The sequence below is a fragment of the Lathamus discolor genome, chromosome Z (genome assembly GCF_037157495.1).
Source record: "Lathamus discolor isolate bLatDis1 chromosome Z, bLatDis1.hap1, whole genome shotgun sequence".
NCBI classification, from domain to species: domain Eukaryota; kingdom Metazoa; phylum Chordata; class Aves; order Psittaciformes; family Psittacidae; genus Lathamus; species Lathamus discolor.
Genome location: NC_088909.1, coordinates 81,760,955 through 81,782,376, shown reverse-complemented (window position 1 = coordinate 81,782,376; position 21,422 = coordinate 81,760,955). Strand labels below are relative to the sequence as shown.

The 21,422-nt window shown below is 43.3% G+C and overlaps 1 protein-coding gene across 1 annotated transcript in view; it reads right to left on the bottom strand.

Annotated features, from left to right (window-relative positions):
• The window catches only part of SLC1A1 (solute carrier family 1 member 1), a 50,571-nt gene extending 33,891 nt beyond the window's left edge, over nucleotides 1–16,680 (bottom strand). The window contains exon 1 of the mRNA XM_065662761.1: nucleotides 16,451–16,680. Coding sequence (XP_065518833.1) covers nucleotides 16,451–16,541 — 91 coding nt within the window. The 5' untranslated portion in view covers nucleotides 16,542–16,680. The remainder of the gene's footprint in view (nucleotides 1–16,450) is intronic.
• Nucleotides 16,681–21,422: the final 4,742 nt, after the last annotated feature.

Sequence of the window (21,422 nt, the reverse complement as noted above, 5' to 3'; positions counted from 1 at the left end):
CCTTTATTTTCCCTTTCAACATGATTTTCAAATGAAAATCACTGGTATAGGAAATGTGTTTATCAGTGTTTAGAAAGCATTAGGACTGTTGTTTCACATATAAACTTTGCAATGCTTCAGTCCTGGCTGAACTGAATATCAAGAGATAAAATTTCAAACTGGTTTGAGTGAGACATGGCAAAGCAGAACCCTTTGTTAATCACTGAGTGCTTAAAGGTCTTATACGAACAGCCTTACTGAAGCTAATAGAATTATTTACACCCTTTGTTATTTTAGTGGCAACAGTGGTGTGTATTTTACAGCAGAATTGTTACAACAGCACAAAAATGTGATACCAGTCTACCTTTACCAGGCTCAGTGGTTCATGTAAACTTGTGGGGTCCCATGAAAGCTGCTAGTGCCCAAGCCAAATGCCCATCTTCCCCCAGTTTTATTTTCTATGCTATACAAGACATTTGAGCTAGATGTTACTCAAGAAGCTGGTGTAAAGTTAGACTAAGCAGGCTTATAGGATATGTTCCTCATTCTATGTGATTAAAGTTGTAGAAGCAGACATTACCAGCAGGTTCAAAGATTTAGGCAAATCCACAGACATCTGGTTTGTACCATTGGTACTGAAGGGATCCTATATCCAGTTATCTACTGAACAAGAAACTCATTCTCTTCTAGAAAGCAAGGGTTTTTGAAAAAATCATAGAAGGGTTTTGTTTGGAAGGGACCTAACGATGATCTAGTTCCAATCCCCTGCCATGGGCAGGGACACCTTCTACTAGACCAGGTTGCTCCAAGCCCTGGCTAACCTGATCTTCAACACTGCCAGGGATGAAGCATCTACAACTCCTCTGTGCAACCTGCTCCAGTGTCTCACCACCCTCATAGTAATCCTTCCTAAAGATTCACCATGCCTGTGGTTCACAGGCTATCTGGATGTTAGCTTGATATAGAAATGTAAACTACTAGTTACCTTCACAGAACTTGCCTCTGAGAGCACAAAAAGATAACAATTTTTTTCTGTGTTCTATCTCCATTTGTAAAAACAGGCTGAAAGAAATAGAGGCAGATTATAAACTCCTACTATGTGCTTCCTGTTAATAAAGAGATTGAAAATGAGTAAGTTAACCTTTCAGGCAAATAGGCTACTCTAAGAATCTGTAACAATTTCTGATTTAAGTGTCATCTGTTCCAGTGAACTTGGACAGTTTAAATTTCTTGCAGCAATCTTGAATATTAATAGCCTTGATGATATTTGCAATATTATGTAAACACGGTTGATAAGTGACTGATAAAACACAATGACGTCTGTCTCTAATCTAGTGACTGAATTAGATGTGTACAAAACAATTAGTCTGGACTTCAAGATAAGTCCAAGCAAGATAAAACTCTGTTTATAAATGGTTACATGTATTGAAGTTGCTAAGGCTTTGATCATGAAAACACCACTGTAAATAGCTGAAGCTAAGCATACAGATAATTCCCATGCCTTCAGATTATTCACATTATAGTATAGGCATATATTTATGTTGCATCAAGACCAGTTTCATTCCAGGTGGCAATTGTCATGTTTGACCAGTGTGATCATGGAACAGGGTTACTAGCAGGCAGAAGAATTCACCCTCATTTTCATTCTTCAGAGTTTTCCACTTCTTTAGATTTCATTACAAAAACTTCTCAAGTGCTCCCAAGATTTTAGCAGAGTTTCCTTACACTAATTACATATTTTTACTTGGGGTTTGGGAGATTTTTTTGTTGGGGCTTTCTTTTTTTTTTTTTTTTTGTTGGGTTGGTTTGTTTTGTCTTTATTTATCTAGTGGCAGCAACTGAGGAAAGAGTTCCTTTTTCCAACAATCTTTTGAAATTACATTATTGCTCTCACTACCTTGTTCATGCAATTGCTCTACTAGACAGAGCACTTATATCCATATTAGTTGTGTAGTATGCCAAAGAACCCATACTAATAATTGTGTAGTATGCCAAAATTCAGTAAAATGCAGCCACTTTTTAATTTGAGCTAGCATCTAGCGTATCTGCTTGAACCTAGCATGGAAATGTAAGAAATTGTATTTTGTAACAGTAGTAAGAGAAGGTTAGCAAGTCAGCAGAACAAATTTGCAAATGTGCTGGAAATGGACATAAACAGAATTTTCTGACCGTCATGTCATTAACCAAGTTCAACTGCTATTTTCCTTCTGGGAATTACAATGCCCAGAAAGAAGTGTGGCCCAGCACACATTTCAGTGGTCACCAGTGCTTTTAATATCAGATGGATTACACCAGCCGTAAGTATATAGATGGAAGTCTTACAAAACATTAATTTCTCTAGATGTATGCTACTCATACTTTACAATTTCTGGAACTAATTCTTACATGTGCTTCTAATTATAAAAACCCTAATTACAAAAAACCTCTACTATATATTGGGACTTTTTATTTCTTTTTTTCATTAATGGAATAATTAACTTCTACTTTTTTTTTTTTTTTTTTTTACAGAGCAATACATGACTTGTCCTGCTTGCCCTTTTCCTCTTTTTCTCAGTTTCAACCCCTCTACCTTTCTTCTTGTCTTTCTAAGTTGTTTTTCTTTCTTTTCCATCCCTTCTCCTTCTTGCCCACATGGCTAAATTAGGTTATGAATTTCACCACAAGAGCAACCCACTACTTACAGCTCAATAGCATGTACTAATTAAAGTCTGCAATACTGGGCAGAAGAGAAGAATGAAAGCGGAAAAAACAGTACCACCCCATGACTTTAATTTTCTGAGGCAAATATGTCATTGCAACTGTGGAAACTACAATACATGCTGTATAGCATGGTGTCTACATTTCCTCTCCTAGCAGCCACTGACACAGAAACCAAAACGTGCAGTCTGGGTTCCTGGGATTGCGGTACGTGAAGAGGCCACAATTCTCTTGTCTAATCCTGTAAGAAGCACTCAATTCATAGGCATTGCTCTTCCAGGTAGCACATAGCCTTTCTATAAGCTTGGTAACAGACAGAAATCCTTCAAAGAAAGGCTGTAAATGCAGACTAAGATCATTGACGGGTGAGGGTGAGAGTAAAAACAAAGAAGAAAACTACTGGAAATGAGAACACCAAGAGAAACCTGTTGGCTATCTTTTATCTGAGACTACCTTTTAGGTAGTCCCAGGAGTCCCAGCATAAAAAGCCACAGGGAGTATATTTTTTGTTGCGTTACCGAGGGAGAGGGGAGCAGGAAGTAGAATCATACAATCAGCTAGGTTGGAAAAGACCTTTAAGATCACCAAGTTCAACCTTTACCCCAGCACTGCCAAGACCACCACTAAACCATGTCACTGAGGGCCTCATCTGCACGGGTTTTATTTCCAGGGACGGTGACTCTACCACTTCCCTGGGCAGCCTGTTCCAGTGCTTGACAACCCTCTCTGTGAAGAAATCTTTTCTATTATCCAATCTAAACCTCCCCTGGTGCAGCTTGAGGCCGTTACCTCTTGTCCTATCACTTGTTACTTGGGAGAAGAGACCGATCCCCACCTCACTGCAACCTCCTTTCAGATAGTTATAGAGAGCAATAAGGTCCCCACTGAGCCTTCTCTTCTCCAGACTAAACAACCCCAGTTCCCTCAGCCACTCCTCATCAGACTTGTGCTCCAGACCCTCCACCAGCTTTGCCCGTCTCTGGACCCGCTCCAGCACCTCAATGTCTCTCTTGCAGTGAGAGGCCCAGAACTGAACATAGGATTTGAGGTGCAGCCTCAGAAGTGCCCAGTACAGGGGATGATCCCTGCCCTGGCCCTGCTGGCCACACTGTTGCTGATACAGGCCTGGATGCTGTTGGCCTTCTTGGCTGACTGGGCACAAGCTGGCTCATGTTCAACTCTGTCAATCAGCTCCCCCAGGTCTTTTCCCACTGAGCAGCTTTCCACCCTTTCCCTCATCAACCAAGTGGGTCACCTTATCATAGGAGATCAGGCTGGTCAAGCAGGACCTGCCCTTTATGAACCCATGCTGACTGGACCTGATCCCTCCATTTTCCCACATGTGATTTATGATTTCATTCAGGATCATCTACTCCATGAACTCCCTCGGCACTGCACTCAGGCTGACAGGCCTGTAGCTCCCAGGGTCATCCTTCCTGCCCTTTTTGTAGAGAGGTGTCATGTTGTTCAGCCTCCAACCCTCTGGGGCCTCAGGACTGCTGATGGAGAGTGGCTTAGCATGCTCCTCTGCCAGCTTCTTCAGCACTCTTTGTGGAACCCATCTGGCCCTATAGACTTGTATATGCCTAAGTGGAGCAGGAGGTCGCTAACCATTTCTTCCTGAATTATGGTGACCTCTATCAGTTCCCCATTTGCCATCCAGCCCAGAGAACTGAGTAACCTGAGGATGGCTGGTGTGACTATTAAAGACTGAGGCAAAAGCAGCATTAAGTACCTCAGCCTTTTCCTCATCCTCTGTCACTAGGTTTCCCTCAGTGTCCAGTAGAAGATGGAGGTTCTCCTTGGCCCTCCTTTTGCTGCTAATGTATCTGTAAAAGTACTTACTATCTTTTACGGCAATGGCCAGATTTAGTTCCATCTGTGCCTTCACCTTTCTAACTTTCTCTCTACATAACAACATCCTTGTACTTTTCATAGGGTGACAGTCCCTTCTTCCACAGGTGATAAATTCTCTCGTTTCTCCTGAGTTCCAGCAGTATCTCCCTGTTCAGCCACATTGGTTTCTTCCCCGCCAGTCTGACTGTCAGCCCATGGGGACCGCCTGCTGCTGTGCCTTAAGGATTTCGCTCTTGAAGAGTGTCCGGCCTTCCTGGACCCTGTGTCCTTCAGTAATATTTCCCAAGGGATTCTGCCAACCAGCATCCTAAACAGGCCACAGTCAGCCCTCCGGAAGTCTAAGGTGGAGGTTTTGCTGACCTTCTTCCTGACTTCTCCAAGGACGGATAATTCAGTCATTTAGTGACGGGTTTGCCCAAGGTGGCCTCAACCATCTATCACATCACCCACCAGTCCTTCTCTGCAAACAGCAAATCTAGCCAGGCATCTCCCCTAGTCGGCTCACTAACCAGCTGTGTTAGGAAGTTATCTTCCACACCTCCAAGAACTTCCTGGATTGTTTCTCCCCTGCTGTGTTGTGCTTCCAGCAGACATCTGGTAGATTGAAGTCCCCCTTGAGAACAAGGGCAAGCGATCCTGAAACTTGTCCCAGTTGTTTGCAGAGCACTTCATCTGTAGCTTCATCCTGACCAGGTGGTTTATAACAGACTGCTACCAGGACATCAGCTTATTTGGCTTCCCTCCTGATCTTCACCTGCAAACATTCAGCCTTCTTACTCACAACATTGAGTTCAAGGCACTTGATGCATTCCCTCACATACAACACACCACCACCACCTCTTTTTCCTTGCTCATCCATCTTGAAGAGCCTGTTGCCATCCACTGCAGCACTCCAATCATGTAAATCATTCCATCGTGTTTCTGTGATGGTGACTGTGTCATCATTTTCCTACTGCTCAATGACTTCCACCTTCTGTTTCCTGCCCATGCTGCAGGCATTGGCCTAAATGCATCTAAGTTGCTCTGTGGATCTGGACTCCAACAGTGGCATGCTACCCCTTGGTCACATCTAGTGAAACTGGTGTTATCCCCTCTGAACCTAGTTATTCCTCTGAACCAGGCGTCCTGCTAGCTCCTGAGCTACAATCCTTTCCCTGCTTTGGGACAGGTGTACCCCATCTGCCACAGCAGGCCTGGTGCTGTACAGACTGACCAATGGTCAAAACCCAAAAATTCTGATGCTGACACCAGTCCTCGAGCCAGGAATTAATTAGTGAGATTTTGCTTATATTACCATTGTCATTGATTGTGACTGGCAGGAGGAATGAGAACACTACTTGGGCTAAAGTACTACAAGGGTATAGTACCAGGAACTCTCTGCACTGCATATAGCACTGTATCCACCACATCTGTCAAGCCTTGGGCTTTCCAGGCTCTAAGAGATGATGGCTGTGTTTACACAGAACCAGTCTGTCCTGTTGAATGGGGATGCAGTGATTGGTGGGTCTTAACTGGATTATCTTTACAGCAGATGACGCACAGGACTGAAAAGGCTACCAAACACTGACTTGATCTGAAATACAACACAAAACATTAAATACAAACATGTCAAATTACAGCATGGGCAGGCAAGATTTTTGCAATATAAGATACAGTCCGAGCCCTCTAGTAATATTTTTTAAAATCCATTTTGTTTCCGCTGTTTCTAAAGGTTCTGTAATATCACTGGCCATCTCTTAACTACAAAGCAATACACAGTGCCAACTATAAAACATTAAATAGAGGGTGTAGAAAAAATTACAGCTCATAATAACACTCAAACTTATTATTTCAGCTAATTAATTCAGCTCTTCCAGCATTATTTTTGATATTTCTAATGTTATGCATTTTATTCTTTCACAGCCTACTTGACAATATTCCTTTCATTAAAAATACTGATGTTAACTGAAAAAAAACCAGGATTCTTAGAAAACTGCAGACAACTACTGAGGTAGGATTTACAGTCTCTAGGATATAAACTGCATGGTAACTGATCTTAACTCTATGGATGCTGGTTTTGCACAAACTACCATCTTGCTTACAAATATATGTGAAGAAAAGTTCTCTCAGAAACCTTCCAGAAGAAAGTTCCCAAGACATATCTTGGCCTATGGAAAAAATATTTAGTAAGAATGTATTAGAGGAAGGTATGCTAATTCCTCTGTGGTAGTGAGACCTCCTATGTCCTCTCTGATCAACCTGTTGAGGGTGCAGCAGTTGTAAATTCCTAAACGTAATGACACACCGTCATCTGACTGCAGTGTGAGGAAAGTTCGGGGGTACAGTGACTTCAGGAATGACGGTGGAGCACTGGCCGGAGGGGGAAAAACTAGCTTCTCCAGTGTGGGGTACTCCCCTTACCCACAGGAGGTGTAAAGACTGCTGCAACCAACAAAGCCACATAACTCCAGCTACTTTCTGTGCTGCAGGAGCCTGCAGCAGGGTTGATAACACAAAGCAGACTGCAGCAGCCACTGATACCACAGAGCAGCCTCTCTGCAATGCAGCCCTTCACAGGATCCACCCATAGTCAAACCAAGGGCAGTTAATTTATTCAGCCAGGAAAAGGGAAATTGTGGCCGCTCTCCCGTGATTGCGAGTGACCACAGTTCTGCTGATTGCTGAACCAGTGTTCCCCCAGAACAGCAATATGCAGATGGCTAAGCAGTTTGATAATTTAGCAGCATCTCCTATTGGAATCCTAGTTTCCTCTAATTTATCTAAATATGCTGTAGATGAATTTTATGTGTACACATCTTCCAAATATTTTCAGATGTAGAGTCCATCTGAGAAAGCCAAGACAAAAGTATACAATTGAAGGAAAAAAACTTTATGATCGTGCTTCATTTGTGCACGTATCTTAGTACACTAGCGAGAACTGCCATACAGAATCTACCTACAGGAACAGTCCATTAACATACAGAAAAAATACAAAGAGGTGTTGTGAAGAATTAATTCCTTGGTTAGTCCTTAACTCTGCTAAGATAAATTAAGTTGTAGCAGAGATGAAATCTGTGTCTTTCACAGCTTTCCCACAAACTCAGGGACTCATTAGAATTTGTGAAGTTAAGCACAGCACTAACAACCTTAACATAATAAACACCATCTATTAGCATTATTATCTCATAAATTAAGCAATATGAGAAAAACTACAGTTCTTTCCCAGCAGTAACACAACCTACAGTTCCTCTTGAATTTGGTACCTACCCGTTCTGTGTGGGAATACTGTGTGAAACTCATTAAGACTCCATAAAAAGTGGACTCAAACAGGAATACACACAAAGGACTGTAGAGTGATTAAAAGAATGAGAAGACTACTTTCTGAAAGGAGGTTGGTTTTTCCAACAGGGATGAGTGAGCTAGAAATACAGAAAACGGTTGAACTACAGAGAAAGCAATATTTTAACAAATGGGTGCATACTGAACCTGAACACATTTAGACTAGACTGGAAATTGTAAGGCTTTCAACAATCAGACTGACAAATACAGCTTCCTATAAGGAAGGACCAAGAAGATACCCAGCTTTAATGTAAAACATGGTATGTTACAAAAATTCATCTAAAATGGTGTAACCTGAAGCAGCAGTAGACTAGATATGATAACCCAGGAGATATCTTTCTACCTCATAATCCTGTATTTTACAGTAAAATTGAAATGTAATATGACAATAGTAATTTGCAGTTCTTTTGCACTTCTAAAACCACTACCATTGTCCTTCACCCTACCCATCTGTAACTTGCATGCCTTAACTACGACCTCTCTCCTCTTCAGTCAAACAGACACATATAGGTCTTGTTGCTTACATGTCTCCAAATCCACTCAATTTCATAAAATAGAGCTTTCATTTGAACCCTTTTTATAACTCATTTCAGATACTGCCTTGTCCCCAGTTCTAGTGTCTAACGTCTTGCTTACATGGGCGCACATATTACACCACCAATGGCACCATTTCAATACTACCCACAAAATTAGAGGTTCTCTCCCTTTCTTTTAAAAGCCCACTGATGATCTGTTCTCTTTCCACAACACTTGCTTGCTATTCCAAAGCTATACGAGCACATTTATATATCCTGTATAGCCCACCCAAAGATATTAGCTGAATGGAGCACATCAGGAAAAACACCCCTTCCTTTAAGACCTCTGAAGCACATGAGAAACTAAATAGAGGACAATGGTGTAAGAAAAGTGAAAGGCCAGTAACAGAACACCTGCCAGATTCCAATCCTTGTTACAGCTTCTGTTTTAAACCATGAAGAAATAGAGGACAGTAAATAGGTCATTCTGTTCTAGTTATTCTTTGCTGGAAGGGCAGTGGAATGATTCTGACTGTAATAAATTGAGATAAGCAGACAGACAGGCAATTTAGCGGAATCTAGAGAGAGAGATAGTGACATGCAGAAACATTATTATGAAACTAATAAAGACATCAAAGCCTTGAGAAATCAGAGACATTACATAGAAAACTAGTTCAGATTAAGCAAAGCCAGGTTGTCTTGCTGTTCCAAAACCATGAAAAGATCAAGAAACTGATATTTTGCAATATATTGTGAAATATTTATGTTACATATAATATATATAAACGGTTATCACATGTCAAATTTAATCATTTGCATGCTTTTGGGTTCTTGTGGAATATACAATACATGGAACAATGGCAGACAGAAAAATAAATCTGGAACACTGAGTCCAATGTAGCCCTAATGTTCCACATGGTGTATAATACAGACATGGTCTCACAGCATGACTTACTGTTGTGGGGCTACGAGTAAACATGCTTTCCTCAAATCCCACGATGATATGAGGCTTTTGTTTTTAAAAAAATCAAATAAAAAAGGTGTATTTCCAAACAGCGCAGCTGTTGTTTATGAGTAGTCTCAGCCTGAACATTTTATATCTCTTGACATATATAATAAGAAAGGGTATTTATGCTTTGTTAAGACTTAGACAGAAAACAATAAATATTTTTCTAATTACATTGTAGTATTTTCCCTTGAATAATATTGGAAAACTGAAAACAGTAAACGTTTTTCTGCTATTGGTACTGGTATTATTGTTTCAAATACAAAGAAATATTTATTGACTTTGGTAGCTCTGGGGCTTTGTAGAGCCCACTCCTTCCAAAGCTCTCTTAATTTAAAAGTTAACTCTAGTAACAATTCCACTTCATTCACACAAAGTGAAAGCCAGGCTTTATCTTAAAACAAGACACAAAATACACGGACAATAGGAAAACAATTTACACACCAGAAGAACAAATAAAAGTTGGGTTTTCTTTGCTCCAAAACATTTTAGGAGCAAAAGAGGCACCACGCTTAACTTCAGTCTTTGGTTTCTTTTGTTGGCTCAGCGCATTTCTGAACCTCAGTAGTCTGCAAATCTCTCAGATTAAGGAGTTAGCCATTATGCATTTTATGTCTGTCTTTACAATTAAATTCAGTAATTTTTTCAGAACTGCTGGGTTTCACATATTTCTGAACAGATCACATCCTGTATCAAACAGTATGCAGTGTGACATAGAAGAACAACCAGATTAGCACCACAACTGCCTAATGAGGCATAAAAATTCACAAGTATCATCTATGGTGCTCTAAATCACACCAGGGAAAAAACAGAGTCTTCTGTTTAATTTCCATGCTACCACGGTTGATTCATGGTATCTGTTCTTCACTTGTTATGAATTCCAAATTAATAAAATATTATGCTTCAGATTTCAAGAAAGTAACCAGATATTTACTTTGTAACTACGCTTGTTAGAAACTGACAGGGTAGTAATTCCTTTGCTTGAGTATATTCGCTTTAATTTTTTCTTGCTGTGAAGAAAAGGGCTCTGTTTGCCCTATTGTGTTTCAAGAGGCAATTAATCTGCTTCATTGTTTGCAACCTTCACACTGTATTGTGCAAGCAAAGAGAAATGGTACTGAAGACAGCCTAAATTAAGCTAACAGGCCATTTTTTGGTAAAAGTATGAGGAGATGGGAACGAAAAAAGTGAAGCTCTACTTGGCATCCAGGATAGGCGTTTTATTTTCAAACTACACTTGTCAGAGACAGAAACAACTTACTGGAAGAATCTGACACACTTTATGGGTGTATGTGATTTAGAGGCTGCAGGCTAAATTTGACAAGAAACTTCTCACTCTCAGGAGTATGGTGACCTCCCTGGATACAGGCTGGCCTTCCATGTGCTGAGAGGTCATCAACAGAGTGCATGATACTACTAACTATTCTGCTGTTGTCTTCACCCTGTGAGAAGTTCATTCTTGTAACAATGCACTGGTGGGCTTACAGTAATGCTAGCATGTGCCAGCACTGCTCTTACATGGATGGATTTTAAAGAAATGAGTGCTTTTAAAAGCAGCTGTCAAATCTCCCCATATCTGCTTGCAGAGGGAGCCTAGCATTTCATTTAGCAGGTGTGAATACACCTGATAAATTTATTACTTTCTTTTTTTAACACAGACCCATGAACAAAAAACATTCTTGTAGGGAGGTATTACTACTTCATTCTATAACATGAAATAACAATTTAGTTAAAATTAAACGATAAGTTTTTGGTATATGGGTCCTGGGATGATACCATAAAGCAAAAAACAGAAGCTCCAGTGACTGCTGCTGTCATCAAATCCTGGCAAACAGCTAGAGCCACACCACTCAAAGCTTCAGCAATGCTGGTGTTACAGATAGGAACTACCCATATATAAATCTCGCTCTGAAATGCAGGAGGAGAAGGACGTTTTATGCCAGACTCAACCTTCCACCAAGGAAACTGCACAAGCAAGGTGTCTGATCCTGCAGGGCCTACATGCACTTCACTTCAGAGGTGCGATTCCCAGGCACTCGGGCACGCTAGAGGCGCTCACCACCCCTCCCGCGATCGGTCACCTCGTCGCTTCCTCCCGCCGCCGCTTCCCGACCCCGCAGCGCCCGCCCGCCCGCCCTCCGGCAGCCCCGCAGGCACCTCGGACAGCTCCTCCTGCCCGCCCCGCCCCTCCCGTCCCCTTCGCACGCCGTGCGTCACGAGCGCCGGGACACGCGTGTGCTAGCGGCAGAGCGACTGCCGTTAGACAGCGCTGATAAACGCGAGGGGCGGCGGGATGAGGAAACGCGCCCTGTGACGGGTGGTATGCCAACCTCAGCGCTGCACTCCGCACGTCTGCCGCGTGAACACCTGAACAACTGCAGTGCCTCCATGTGTGCTGCTGGAAAAACGGCACTTCAGAGTCATAGGCAGGCTCACAGCTATCTGAATCTCTGAATTAATGTAGGAAGTGATGGAGAGACACCCTATTAAGCGAAAAAAAGGAAAAAAAAAGTACTTGTAAACACATAACCTGGAAATTTACACAAGCCGAACCCCTCAGAATCAGATTCCTGAACAACAGAGCTATGACAAAACGACACTGGTCTAACAGGTTTGAAAAATGTAAGTAGTCAAAAAAACCTGTAGCCTACTTGTGTATACTCTGCAAGTCTGTAAAAAGATCTCTGCTTTAGTATAGAGCACTGCTGCAGCTCAATGCCCAAGACCACATGCACTCAAACCACTTACACTTTAATTTTCACTGTGAGAAGACAGCTGTTCTGCTGCAGAACTGTTCAGGACTACAAGCTAGTACGCTATGCCCCACAGACCAACAAATGAGCAAGTATTTACACATCATCAGCCTTCTACCTCCATGACTGGTTTGGTTGCGTTGCAGCAATGACCTCTTGGAGACGAAGTGATGATAAAAAATTGATGGTCTTTGAAAATCCTATGAAGCGTGACTTAAACTCTCCCTTCACAACTGTCCTCTGGAAACCTGTCTCACGGTGAGTAAATTTCAGGGATATTTCTGGTTTATTTTTACTTGATTGTGTAAATTAGAAGCAATATAACTTCCTTTATAAAGGCTGAAGAAGCACTCAAAGCAAGTTGAGTTTTAAATTGATTTTGTTAGATCAGCTGCTTTGGGCTCAGTAAGGCCAATGGAGCAAAAAGATACAAGCTCCCCCGCCTTTCACAGGCACCTCTGTGAGGCTGCTACTCCTCTGCCCCTCTGCCTCCCAGAAAAGGGCAGTGGGACAGGGGAGGCACAGAAGAGCCTGAATCTCACCTCTGAGGAACTGGTCAACACAGATGACCCACCGCATGCCCTATGTATGCACTAAGAACTAATGAACAATTAACTCACTTCCCTGGGCCAATATTCAGGCGTAGCCATCACGGAAATTGTATGAACAGCAAGCCTCAGAATTAGCCCTGAATCTGAAATTCAGTCTGTTTTAGACTACAAATCTGAGTTCACAGATCTTTCTGCATCAGTTTGGTGGTCTGAAACAAAATCTCTACGAAGGTAAGAAAAACAGCCTCCTGAGTTACAGGTTTTGGTTTTGTTCTCTTTTCACGGCTATCAGAGGTGTGTTCATCAAAACGATGTGACACTCTTACAATAGTTTGTGCACAGGTTTTAAATAATCCCCCCTCAACTGCTATAAATTCCAATGTTTTTTGAAAATGTAAATGACAAGCGACTGATTGAATGCTTCAAACGTAACAGAAAATAATTACTCTTCAAGGAAAAAGTGCTTGGAATTTTGAGGGGTTTCTATATGTTTCTGTCTCCTCTTGTCAGAGGGGCGCACAACAAGTAATTAGGAATACTTTTCAGCTCAGTAACGATTCTAGCAAAGATAAGCATATTGCACTAGAATGCTGAACACGCCTCTGATAGCAATGAGCAAAAATCATGATTCGATATGATGATGCCAGAATATAAGGCACCCTGCAGCACAGCAGGACAACTTTCATGGTACATTTACACTGCCTGCTGCATTTGGTGTTTCCACTCCCATGTCTAAACATATTTTCTGCTTTCAAAATTGGTGATGATGAATGCTAAATTGTTCCTCCACATTAAGTAGAGTAATAAAGCTCAGAGCAATTTCCCAGTGTATTCTAAAAAATAATAACTATGTAAGTTTAATTATGAGATGTTTGTGGACTCCAGGTATATTACAAACTTTCCTCAAGCTGTAATACAAAGATACTACACAATTCCACCAAACCATCCTTACAAGGGTTTCACTGTTCTCCTTGTATAACTTACTTCAGCTCCACGCAATACTGACAATGCAGCAGATACACAGCTTCTTGCAAAATTTAATTTGGTCCAAAGTTTAAGGAATTTTTATGAAGACTCTCTCTGCCAAATTACAGAGCTCCCCTGAGCTCTGGACTGTTAATTACAGTGTCACAGGTAGAGAACTCCACTAACGCAGGGGGTAATTTGGGTGCCTGTCACTCTCAATGTGAAGTCCCATTAGGGGAGTTCCTGCATTAGGGGATTAGGGTCAAATTGTCTCCCCAGTTTCCACATTGCCAGGCTCTGTAGCTCTCTAGGAAATCTCATTTCAGAATGATCAGCTTCTAGGATCACATCACACACTTCATTTCTACCTACATTCAGCTAAGATAATGAGAAGGGAGTATTTCTTAACTGCTTCTGTAATTAGCACACAAGTATGCCAACAACTGAGTGTGCCCTCAGCCAGTTTGCCAATGACACCAAGCTGCCTCATTCAGTTGATACGCTGGCAGGAAGGGATGCCATCCAGAGGGACTTCGACACGTTTGTGAGGTGGGCTGATGCCAGCCTTATGAAGTTTAACCATGACAAGTGCAAGGTCCTACACCTGGGTCGGAGCAATCCCAGGCACAGCTACAGGTTGGGCAAAGAAGAGATTCAGAGCAGCCCTGCGGAGAAGGACTTGGGGGTGTTGATCGATGAGAAGATGAACATGAGCTGGCTTCAGTGTGTGCTCACAGCCCAGAAAGCCAACCGTATCCTGGGCTGCATCAATAGGAGCGTGACCAGCAGGTAAAAGGAAGTGATCCTGCCCCTCTACTCTGCTCTTGTGAGACCCCACTCGCAGCACTGTGTGCAGTTCTGGTGTCCTCAACATAAAAAGGACACGGAACTGTTGGAACAAGTCCAGAGAAGGGCCTCGAGAATGATCAGGGGACTGGAGCACCTCCTGTATGAAGACAGGCTGAGAAAGTTGGGGCTGTTCAGCCTGGACAAGAGAAGGCTGTGTGAAGACCTCATAGCAGCCTTCCAGTATCTGAAGGGGGCCTACAAGGATGATAGAGAGGGACTCTCCACTAGGGACTGTAGTAATACACCAAGGGGTAATGGGTTAAAACTTAAGCAGGGGAAGTTTAGATTGGATATAAGAAGGAAGTTTTTTCCTGTTAGGGTGGTGAGGCACTGGAATGGGCTGCCCAGGGAAGCTGTGAATGCTCCATTCCTGACAGTGTTCAAGGCCAGTTTGGACAGAGCCTTGGGTGACATGGTTTAGTGGGAGGTGTCCCTGCCCATGGCAGGGGGGTTGGAACTTGATGATCTTAAGGCCCTTTCCAACCCTAACTATTCTATTATTCTAACTCACGGAATTGTAACTGACAGGAGTACCTGAAAAACCAATTGTACACACACTGAAACAGACACACACTCCTGCACTTGTATAGCCAGATTTCCAAAGCAAGCCCTTAGCACTTGGTATATGAACTCACAAAAACCATTCCACTGACTACAGAGGTGAAAAGAACTGAGATCTTTCAAATACTGAATGGGTGAAGGAAAACACACGTGTGTAATAAGTACGGCTCTAATTACAGCTTACAAATAGCTGGCTGGAATTCCAAAGGAATAATCCTCTCCTGAACAAACATGCACAAAAATATATTTGTTCCAGTCAAAGTTCCTATCAGCAATAAAAGTCATTTGAAAGAGACCCATCAAACAGCAACTGCTCTCACTGAAATACTTAAAGCAGCGCTTCTCTAGAGGAGCAGTAGCGCAAAGGAAGCAATCCTTGCTTGGCATCAAAATAATCACCAAGAGAAAATGAAAAGGCTGTGTGAAAACGACCAAATTACATCCTATGGAAAAGTCTCCTCAGCCAAGTCATTTGAGAGCTTCTTCTGGCCCTTTTGCGCACCTGTTCCTAAAAAGATGGCGTTCAACTCATTGCTCCTCCAGAAAATTGTCAAGCACAGGAGATATCCTCCTATGTTTACATCACCCCTGAAAACCCCACTGAAAGCTGGGTGGCACTGCCGAACTCTTCCAGCCGTATTGCTTGCTTAGGCCACCAGAAGCACCCAAAGCCACCATAATACCCTCCTGCCCAGCAGTCTCCACGTCGGCACTGCTCCAACCTGTAGACCAGCCGAAGCCCGCCTCTCTGCCCGCGGCCCGCCCCGACTCGGCAAGCTGCGCTCCCGGGACAGAGCCTGCCATGGGGCAGCTCCTACGCCCCGCGGGCTCGCAGTCAGCCGGTGCGCTCGCACGTTTTTCGCAACACGGTTTTGCCCTGCTAGTCACCAGACCTTTGTCACACAGGCCAGAGGGGCGCATGCGGCGGGCAGGCGCGGCCCAGGGGAGACCCAGGATCTCGGCACCCCGCTGCCGACCTTACTGCTGGAAGCCGGCGCCCGATGCGTTTACACACGCGAAACTCCCTTCAGAGCGGCCCCCACAGCACCGCGCCACTGCGGACCTCTTCCCCGCGGCCACGGTGCGCGACGCCCCGGCCCCCGGCGCACCTCAGCCGGCCTGCGCGCCAAGGTGGTAGTGCAGCCGGACCCCCGCGCCCGCCGTTGAGAGCTGAAAGGCTTCCACGGCACCAGCAGCGGGAGCGATCGGGTGGGGGGTGGACACGCACTGCCCGGCCCGCTCCGCGGCCGCGGAGCGCCCCTCTCTGGCGTTGCGCGCCCCGGTCTGGCACCGCGCCGGCCTTGCGACGGGAGCAGCCGTAACGTGCCAGGCAAGGCCGGGCGGGGGGCGGCGGTGGAGCGCTGCCTTCCTGCCGCCCGCCTTGCCGCCCTCACTCACCCATTATCACGGCGGCCACCGTGCTGAGCAGCAGCCAGTTCTTCTTCAGGAACGCCGGGCAGCTGCATCCCTTCCTGTCCGTCTTCGCCATAGCGGGGGGCAGCGGCTCTGGAGCGCTCCACGCCTTGCGCAACCGAGTCAAGTTGAATCGAACCGAGCCGAGTTGAGGCGAGGGGTGGCGAGCGGCTGCGAGCCGAGCTGCCCGCTCGGGTGCGTGCTCTCCGCGCTGCTGCGCGCTTTCTAAGGGAAGGCGGAGACGTTGCATTTCACCTGGCAACGGGAGAGCCCGGCCCGCGCCCGCCTTCCAGGCGCACAACCCCCGCCTCCCTGTCCGCCCAGCCCCTCCGGTCGGTGGGGCGAGGCGCGGCGCCTGCTGCCCCTCTGGTGGGCTTCCCGCTGTGGGCTCGCGCTGCCGGGGCGGAGGGCAGGGAGGGCAGGCCGGGGAGCCGCTGTCCGGAGAGCTGCACCTCTCCCAGCCTAGCAGCCTCGGGCCGAGGGCAGGGAAAGGCAAGGAGGAAGGGGAGCAAGGAGCAAAGGCGGTTGATGTTCCCTGCCAGAGGCTGACAGCCCGCCGCCGTGGCTGGTGGGTGCCATGCCCAAACCTCCTTGCACCAGCTTGCTTCTCTGCTTTTGTTCCCAAGATGGTCGGGCTGTTGGGTTTTGTGCCAGAGAGACGTAGGATTCTGATGCTTTATGCCCCCCCCCCCGTGCGAGAGGGGAGGTTGTCCCGTGGCAAGGCCTGCTTTGCCACGCTGCCTGCCAGCCAACCTCCATGCTCTGCATGGCGGTGTAAGAGGCCCATGCTTCCAGGCAGAGAAGTTGGTCCGGGGTGTTGGTGGTAGCTGGAAAGCCACCAGCGGTTGCGCTGGGCATAAACTGATTAAATATTAAGGGGAAATGTTCTGCCCTGTACCACTAGTGAGAAAATTTGGGGTAGAGAGTACAGAAGTGGTTTGTAGGATTTCCCACTGCGTCTAAATACAGAAATTGTGAAGAAGCATTTATTTCTCAGTCCTTGACAATAGTCTTCTTCCCCCTCCCCACATACAAGCACGATTAAGGGTGTATATAACATCGGGACCCAATTCCTTAAGGGATTTCTGCCTATAAGCTTGCTGATTATGATTTTCAAACTTGGAGATCAATTGGTAAATGCAAGGGGAAAAAAAAAAAAAGACTGCTCTTGCCTTGCTGAATGACACGATGACATGAAGGAGAGTGGAGAATTAAAGTTTAATTTACCTCATTTAATTACACTTGACATTTTCCATCCCAAAGCATACACTACTGAAGTTTGCGTGGTTTCCATCTGTGATGACCAGGTAGCTAAGGCATGGGGTAGATAAGCAAAAACTGCAATTGAAACCATGTCACGTTTGCTCTTCACATGGATCTGGTGTTCTAGGTGATAGCTTTAGGAGACAGACAAATGCATACCTTGCTGAGGTAGGGAAAAGCATTGAAATCCACCTGGATGAAAAGCAAGAGCTATTATCTATCCCAAGGGTTAAAATCCTGAGCCAGCTGCATATAGGCTCCTGAATTTATATAGAGGCACCTAAAAACATGTCCTTATTTTTCAAATGTGTTGAGCATCTGCAGTAATTTGTCTGCATCTCTCACCATCAGGAAAATTTAGTTAAAAAAATAAAAGGAAGCCTCATGGTAGTGGATGTCTAAGTATCTATTACTTTATTAAATCATAAAAATTCTATACCACTTAAAAGGAAAGCTGGCTTACCACCATGTTACAAAAACAGAGAGAAACAGAACCAAAAATAAGTAATGCAAAGAAACAGGAAGAAACACCATGTCCATGCTCCCGTACAGACACATAGCAAAGGATGAGTGGCACTAAAGAGGTACAGGAAGAAGGCGGCACATGAGGTTTCGGGGTGGGAATGATCAGGCTTACCCTGTGCAGAAGAGGTCTGGCCTTGGCTCTCACTGCCACAGAGTATTTTCTCACACATATACTGGGAATCTCAGATGTTACTTTCAGTAAGTAAAAGGTCTGATTTGTCCCAGGAAGTGGTGCCTCTGGACAGTAGCAACAAAATCAGTTGGAAGACAGCTTCAGAGTTTAGGCCTTCCTTTAACTGTCTCATGTATTCCTTCTTACAACTTACTCTGCATTTCTTTGGAGCTCTTCTGGTGAGCTAGAGGAAATAACTGCAATGTAATGTTTTCTGAAAACTAGCTAAAATTAAGTTAGAGTTTACTTCTTCCTCTGTGGAGTTTCCATGGTTTGTATGTTTTTGTTAATGCTTTAAGTATCTTTCTCCCCCCACCCTCACCCCCCCCAAAGTATTTCTTAGTACCTTCTGGGGAGAACTAGAGTTGTCTGCAGCACTCTTATCACAAAAAAATGCCCTCCTACTGGTATAAAGCAATGTGATTGTAGCTGATATATGCCTTCCTAGAGTTTGCAGTATTTTAAAAGAGTTGTGCAACCTTAGAAAAAACATAAAACAATTACACTATATAATTTGTGAAGGCTAGAGACATATTTTCATGTTCTTCAGCAGTAGAACAATGTGTATTGAATTGTACCAAAGACCGCTGCATACTTTTTGTTTTCTGTCTGTACAAGGCTTCTGTTCTTTTCTGTTAGTGCTTTGTCCCTAAAAATATTTTTTTGAAAATAGCATGCCAAAAATTCTTGTCTTTTTTCTTAATAATTTGTCTTTCTTTTTTTCACTTCATCAAACATAATTCCATGGATATGACCTTGAAAAAATTAAGTTGGTAACTTACAGCATCCATAGAAACTTAAACAAGCATTTTTGAAAATACTTAGGCAGGTGAAAGATGTTTTAAACATCCTGATGAGCAAGCTGTTTTTAATTTGATCTTCCTATTATAGTGTGACAGACATTGGCTTTGATCCTGGACAGAGAATCAAGTTGGCAGTTTCTGTATTAAGATATATATATATATAGATATATATAGAGAGATATATATATACACACATATATAAAAAACCCCAGTAACAACAACAACAAAAAAAAAGTAATAAAAGTGTCTCAATAAAATTAGAAAAATTAAAGGTAGCCCAAGCCCATGGATCATTATTGAAATGCTGAAGTTATTTTAAAAATTAACTCAGCTATGGATAAAGACCAAAAGAACTATTACTTTGGGAGGGTAGCTGCTTGTACAGCTGCCAAGCACAGCAAACAAAAATTATAGAATCATTGAATCTAAATTCTATTGAAACCATTTTTAGTTTTGTGTGATTTCAAGACACCTGGAATAGTTGTGAAATGAATAGGATGTATGTGTGAAAAAATGTCAATGAATTTCATGTGTACAGAGGATAGGAATACATTCTTTAGCTATATTGCTCACTGTTACAAAGTTCTTACAGTAGATCATGGATAAGATTGTATGCATGACAATATGGGGTGGGGAGTTGTGTTTATTATGTATCTATTTTTTTGATGTTAGTGAAACATACAGATGAATTAGTCTTGAAAATCCAAACATTTCCCTGGGAAGAAGTGACATGCATTTACATGGATAATTTTTTTTCTTGAAGGCTAAGCTAATCCCAGTTACTTTGTTGTTGATGTGGGATCATACATAAATATTATATTGATGAGTTATTACTACATGGTGGTCTGATATGTGTGTAGACTTGTGTCTCAGCATTCATTTCCAATATCCAGAGCTGTCTTAACAGCATTTTAAGTAAATTACTTAGGAACATAGCAAGTAATGTCACAGGCTAGGAATGTTTTCAACTTTTTGAGTGTTTCAGTGCTGGGAGAAACAGTACACAGAACAGTGTGGTCCACAGTGTAGCAAGAGCAAATTTTTGACTTCATACTCCTTAAAAAAGTTACCTTCAGAGATTGTAGTTAAGAGAGGGAAAAGCAATTGAGTTTTTCCTTATTTAGTTTTCAAATTTTTCTACCTAGGTCAGCCTATTATTATAATTTATATAAGCTTTGATGACAGTTGACATGATCCACAGAAAACTAATGAAGTGCCAAGGGGGGCTATAGGGATGCTGGGAACGGACTGTTCGTTAGGGACTGTACCAATAGGACAAAGGTTAATGGGTTCAGACTTAAACAGGGGAAGTTTAGATTGGATATAAGAAAGAAATTCTTTACTGTGAGGGTGGTGAGGCACTGGAATGGGTTGCCCAGGGAGGTTGTGAGTGCTCCATCCCTGGCAGTGTTCAAGGCCAGGTTGGACAGAGCCTTGGGTGATGTGGTTTAGTGGGAGGTGTCCCTGCTCATGGCAGGGGGTTGGAACTTGATGATCTTAAGGTCCTTTCCAACCCTGACGATTCTATGATTCTATGATTCTTCATAGCTTATGGGATGGCAGGAAATTGCTGAAACTGTGGGTATTGCATTGTTTTAAATGCTTTGATAAAACAACAGTATTTTGCAAAGATTTCAAAAAACAGGTGCCAATACGCTGAATGCAGGTAAAGTAACTGAGTTTGCTTTTTTTTCATTTGAGGCCAGTCCACCAGGTGGGAAATTTGCAACTATTTTTGAGTACATTAAGTCAGGGAGCATATACAAAATTTCAAAACAGAGTAATCAATTCCTGTCTAAAATATCTCATCTTAATAAGAAAATAATCCACTAGGAAGGATAGTATTTCCAAGCACTGAACATTTCTAGTTGTCAACATTTGACATTGGATGATGTTATGGCATTGGATTGTTTTACCATTAAAGTAACAGAATCATAGAATCACAGAATGGTTTGGATTGGAAAGGACCTTAAAACTCATCTAGTTGCAGCCCTCTACCATGGGCAGGGACATCTTCCACTACACCAGGTTGCTCCAAGCCCCATCCAACCTGGTGTTAAACACTGCCGGAGATGGGACAGCCACAGCTTCTCTGGGCAACCTGTGCCAGTGCCTCACCACCCTTACAGTAAAGAACTTCCTTCTTATATCCAATCTAAACTTCCCCTGTTTAAGTTTTAACCTATTACACCTT